This window comes from Solanum tuberosum, unplaced genomic scaffold (genome assembly GCF_000226075.1).
Source record: "Solanum tuberosum cultivar DM 1-3 516 R44 unplaced genomic scaffold, SolTub_3.0 scf00155, whole genome shotgun sequence".
In the NCBI taxonomy this organism is placed as follows: Eukaryota; Viridiplantae; Streptophyta; class Magnoliopsida; order Solanales; family Solanaceae; genus Solanum; species Solanum tuberosum.
In genome coordinates, this window is record NW_006239081.1 from 418,535 (window position 1) to 424,601 (window position 6,067).

The window sequence follows — 6,067 nt, forward strand, 5'->3', positions numbered from 1 at the left end:
GTTATTAATTAGATAAAATATGTATTTAGTATTTTCTTTTTAAATTATCTGTCATAATTTTTAAAAATAGATATCTTAAATTATTTGTTATTTTAAAAGTTTAAGACAAAAGTTAACTTTTTTCCATTTTATTCTTGGTCATAGTTGTTCTTAAAGACTACAAACACCTCAATAGAGTAAGTATATGAAGATAAATTATTTTGAAATATAAATAAGGGTACAATAGTCAAAATTCCCTCCTTATTGATATCTTTTTAAAGAGCACGAAAAAGAAAAACACGATAGATAATTTTAAACGGAGGGAGTATGTCAACACACAACAGGATCCTAAAAACGCATATATACTAACAGAGGTGGAGCCAAAATTTCTACTATATTATCATAACTAAATCTTAGAGCGACGACTTTATATATCAAGTGGTAAAATTAGATTTTACATTTCATATTTGTACATATTTTAAAAGTTGTTAATACATAGATATTATTTGAGCAAAATTTATTGGATTCGATCAAATCGTATCCGAACTAATTCTAACTTTGTCCCTATGTACAAATTCCAATTTTACGACCCAATGTGGTCCAATAAACTCTTATGAATTTATCTTTCGAATGATCAAACCAAAAGTGCACATACCATTTGAATTTTTCATAAACCTTATAATTAAAGTTCTTCACTATCTTCTCACATTTCAATATACAAATTCACTAAAGGTGTAAAACGTACCTTCTTCAAAAATTTGTCATTTCTTTCTCTCTTTTTTTTTTACATGTTCTCATTAGTTCGTGCTCTGTCATAAATGTCACAGAACTTTTTTCATAATAGTGTAACCATAAATGTCAATCATCAAGTAAAAGTGGTCTCCTAAAATACTATATTAAACTTCAATTATCATCACATATATATTCTTTTTTTTTTCTTGCTAAAAAACCAACAAATTAAATGCACATACATGTAACCAAATTTCTTGATTAATTTGCCAACTACACCCACACGGTATTTTGGAATGTCAACTTCAAAACATGGTCAGCACAAAATTCATAAAAACAAGTTTACAATATAGTAATTGAAAAGGTCTTTTTTTAAATTCTCTTTGCTATATAAACCCTACATAGCCTAAAAGAAAATATACAATTTCCAAGTGTGATCACTCACAAAAAAAAAAGTGTGTGTGATCACAAGAATTAATTAAAGATGGCAAAAATCATAGATTTTAATGCCTTGGTTTTGATGATTATTGCAACAATTACATTTCATGCATATTTAGTCAATGGATGGACATCAAGTAGCATGTATGTCAATTGGGGTGCTCATCATTGTAAACTTATAGGGGATGATCTTCAACTTGTTCTTGATAAATCTGCAGGCAAGTTACAATTTTTTTGGTGATATATATAGTAATTTTTTGTATATTACGCATAGAATGTCATATGGACGGGTTGGATAGTAATTTTGTATATTATGCATAGAATCACTTTTTTTTTGGATATGTCTATGTACATAGCTTATATGAAAGTTAACGGATTCAGATGAACCTACGGAACATGCTCTAGAATATTCAGCTCTAAACCTATAAGTCCAAAGTGAAAAGCGATCGAGCAAATAAAAAATAACATTTATATTTTATTGAGAAAAATTATAGAATTTAAATTTTTCGAGTTTACTAATTATTATGGTTTAATTCAACTTCAGGCTCTGGTGCTCAATCAAAAAATTCATTTCTCTTTGGTAGCTTTGAAATGCTTCTCAAGTTGGTACCTAACAACTCTGCTGGAACTGTCACAACATACTATGTAAGTATATTTGTAATCGATTTTAAATTTTGTATACTGACAATATATAATGAGACGTGAACGTTATTTATATAATGACGTTAATTTAATTTATCATGACAGTTATCTTCTACCGGTACCAAGCATGATGAAATCGATTTCGAGTTTCTAGGAAATATATCAGGAAAACCTTATATTATACACACAAATATTTACACCCAAGGTGTTGGAAATAGAGAGCAACAATTCTATCCATGGTTTGATCCAACTGCTGCTTTTCACAATTACACCATTCATTGGAACCCTAATGCTGTTGTGTAAGTCGATCTTTTCAAACAACTTCCTTTCATTATATAAAAATCGGTTTACACATAAACTTTCCCCATCCTCACTACTAGTGCTTTTGATATCTCACTAAGCACAAAATTTAAAGAAATATTTTTGAAACTTATGATTTAAAATAGGGAAAAAGGACAAATATACCCTTGAACTATCGTAAATGGTATGCAGATACCCTCCGTCATACTTTTGGGACATTGGTGCCCTTGCCGTTAAAAAACTAGAGCATATATACCCTTTATACTAACGGACATACACGTGTCATAATCTTATCCGCCAACCCGACGAATAAGATTGCACCCGTGTCCCTATATAGTCTTCCGTTAGAGTGAAGGGTATATACGCTCTAGTTTTTGGACGACAGGGGCACTAATGTCCCAAAAGTATGACGGAGGGTATCTGCATACCATTTACGATAGTTCGGGGTATATTATAAATGACTTTTATCATATCAGACATGTCCTCAGAACCAATTAGTCTTGAAATTTGATGTGACTTTTTTTTTCTTTCAGATGGTACATTGATAGTATTCCAATTAGGGTATTTAGAAACTACCAAGCCAAAGGCATTCCATTCCCAAACCAACAAGGAATGGGAGTCTACACTAGTCTATGGAATGCTGATAATTGGGCAACAAGAGGTGGTCTTGTTAAAATTGATTGGACAAATGCACCATTTATGGCAACTTATAGAAATTTTAGACCAAGAGCTTGTTATTGGAATGGACCAATGAGTATTTCCCAATGTGCAATTCCAACAAATTCCAATTGGTGGACTTCACCTTTATACTATAAATTGAGTGCAAATAAAGTTGGTGAAATGATCTCAATTAGGAGCAAGAATATGATTTATGATTATTGCAAAGATGTGAAAAGATTCAAGGGAGTTATGCCTATTGAGTGCTCATTGCCACAATACTAGAAGGCACAAACAAATCGGAGTGACTTCACTATACCTGAAGAAAAAAAAGAAGTTGTTTCGATCCTATCGAAGCAACAATGGAAGATATATTTCTAAATTGTTATCATTCTCCTTTTTGGGAATGAATTATTTTTAATGTTTCTTTGAAATTCAACATTTTGGTTATATTTATTGTATTTATCTTCTTTAATAATTTTGTTGTGTTGAGCAAGAAGATCTTGTTGAGTTGATATTATAATATATTTTATTCCTTAAAGTAAGAAAACACATTGTTTTTATTCGGAATTTTTACATAAGTATTACTTAGATAAAAAGATTATCTATCTGTATTCATTTATAAAATTTGCTTATTAAAAAATTTGCACAACATAGTTATACAATAAGAATAATTGAATCACACTATCGTATCAAATTATTTTCAATGTTTCTATGAACTTTAGCATTTTGCTTATGTTTCTCTTATATATATATATATATAAATTATACATATATTATACATCTTTAGGTTATTTTTAAGTTTATGCGGTTGAGTGGATATCTATTCAGGTTAATCCATCAAATTTGGCCCAAAATAGCTTCAGGCCTCTTTTTAATCCAAAATATGATCGTTGGGCTATTTTGTTATTTCAAAACTTGTACCAATTTTTTTGTTTCTATAAAAGTGAAACTTACCAAAATTTCATTTGTTTATGAGTTAATTACTTAGATACACTCTACTTTATAATATTATGAATTTTTTACCAGATTTTGGTGCATCCAGATACATGTATCTTGGGATACATTGTGTTAACAAATACATGTATCTTGGGATACATTGTGTTAAAGTTAGGTGTAATTTGTTCTAGATACATTGTATCCAAGTGATGTATCTGGGATACATAACACATTCGCCTCTTTCCCATCTCGCTCGCCACGCTCCTATACATGTGAATCACACTAGATACATATAGATACATGAGCGAGATAGGGAGGAAGGCAGTCGAGATGGTTATGTATCCCAGATACATATGAATCACACCATATACATATAAATACATGTACGTTGTGTGTATCTAGTGTGATTTACATGTATCTGGGATACATAACCATCTCGCTCACCTCTCTCACTATTTTAGTGTATCTGATAGCAAAAATACATGTATCTAGGTGTATCTTCCTCAATATATCATGATAGAAAACTATTAATTAGTGGTAAGATACATAATTATTTGAAAGTATAGATAGAATTAGTATATATGATATAGATATATATATCTTATAAGATAGTTTTTCCAAAATAAAACAAAAAAACTCATTTATTCAGGACCCACGACTAATTCATATCTATCATTTTCCCTCCATTTTTTCAATTTTGTTTGGTTGTAATAGGGATGGTCTTTGATTGACTGATAATGAACAACATTGACAAATGTTCTGCATATACAAGATTAGTAAATATGGTTGTTCGGTATGATTAAATATTCTTGATAGCTTTTAAAACTAATGAATATAAGTCATATTTTATGTCTTTTTTCTTAAAAAGAGTAGAATATATTTTAAAAAGTTATGTCCAATTTATTTTTTCAAGTTTTATATTTGTAATGATATCTTATACTCTCAAGCAAGCAAGACGAATTCATAAATATAAAGTAGAGGTAGACAATCGAAGTATTTAGGAATACGACACACCTTAGGAAGTTAGGATCAATATTCTCATAGGCTTAACTATTTATATAGTTCTATCAATTCAAAGAATGACATTATAATTAAGGCCTGCACGTCTTAATTAATTAATTAGACCTAATATAATTATGAAGTCCTTGTAGAGTTGATCACTTCTCATATTTTAGCCTCATGCACGTTATTCAAAACTCAAAATTCCAGCTATCTATACATTTTCAAAATAATGTGATAGCTAGGGAAGAACTTAACAGGCTAGTTAGCTAATATGAGTATTTAGTACTTTTCCGTTTCAAATTATTCGTTATCGTGATTTTTAGAAATAAGTATCTCAAATTATTTGCTATTTTAAAAGTTCAAGACAAAATTAATGAAACAGAACAAATAATTTGAGACAGAAGGAGTATGTCAAAACACAACAAGATCCTCAAAGCTCATATATAGACAAAGGTGGAATCATAACTAAATTTTAAAGTGACGTCTTCAAGTGGGAAAATTGGGTTCTAAATTTCATATTTGTACATATTTTAAAATTTGTTAAATACAAATATATTATTTAAGCAAAAGCTATTGAATTCAATTGAACTGTATCCAAACTTCTAGCTCCGCCCCTATGTACAAATTCCAATTTCACGACCTATGTGACATGTATTGTCCGTTGTGATCTAATAAACTCTTATGAATTTATCATTCGAGTGACATCGTCATCGAACAAAAAATGTGCGTACCAATTACCATTTAAAATTTTAATATGCTTTATAATGAAAGTTCATTTTTCTCCTACATCTCAATATATGAAATTCATCGTAAGGTGTAAAATGCACCTTTTTTCAAAAGCTTGTCATTATTTTTTTTAGGGCAAATCACATAAATCCCACTAGTTTAGGTCTTAATTATTAAGATTCCCAATAGTTTCAAATATTACTTCCTCTACCATATTTTATGATTAGGATACATGAGTCTGAATCCATGAGATACATGTATCTGTCGAATTTTAAAATTGAGATACAAAATTTATTTATTTAAATTAATTGGTTGTAACTTATTTCCTTAATTAGAGGAGTAATTGAGGATTTTCAAAATACATAGATAATTAATTTCATTTTATTATTCTTTGAAATAGTAAATTCATTAATATTATTAATATAAGATAAAAACATGTATATCTTGGTAATGTAATTTGATTAATTTCAAATTATTACTCTTAAAATAATAAATTCATTAATTTGATGTATCTATTATCAATATATGATGTATCCAACAAACTAAACATTTAGATACATAAGTGCCATACAAGTACATTCATATGTATCATAGAAGTATCTAGCATTAATTTCATGTATTTGTTATAGGTATCTAGTATTAATTTTATGTATCT

At 29.0% G+C, this 6,067-nt stretch overlaps 1 protein-coding gene across 1 annotated transcript; it reads left to right on the plus strand.

Moving 5' to 3' along the window:
• Window positions 1-1,192: 1,192 nt before the first annotated feature.
• On the plus strand, window positions 1,193-3,111 carry LOC102600056 (probable xyloglucan endotransglucosylase/hydrolase protein 26). The gene is made up of 4 exons (XM_015311345.1): window positions 1,193-1,364; window positions 1,679-1,791; window positions 1,894-2,087; window positions 2,622-3,111. The coding sequence occupies exons 1-4, from the start codon at window positions 1,193-1,195 to the stop codon at window positions 3,028-3,030; spliced, it is 888 nt and encodes a 295-aa protein (XP_015166831.1). The 3' UTR covers window positions 3,031-3,111.
• The last annotated feature ends 2,956 nt before the right edge of the window (window positions 3,112-6,067 follow it).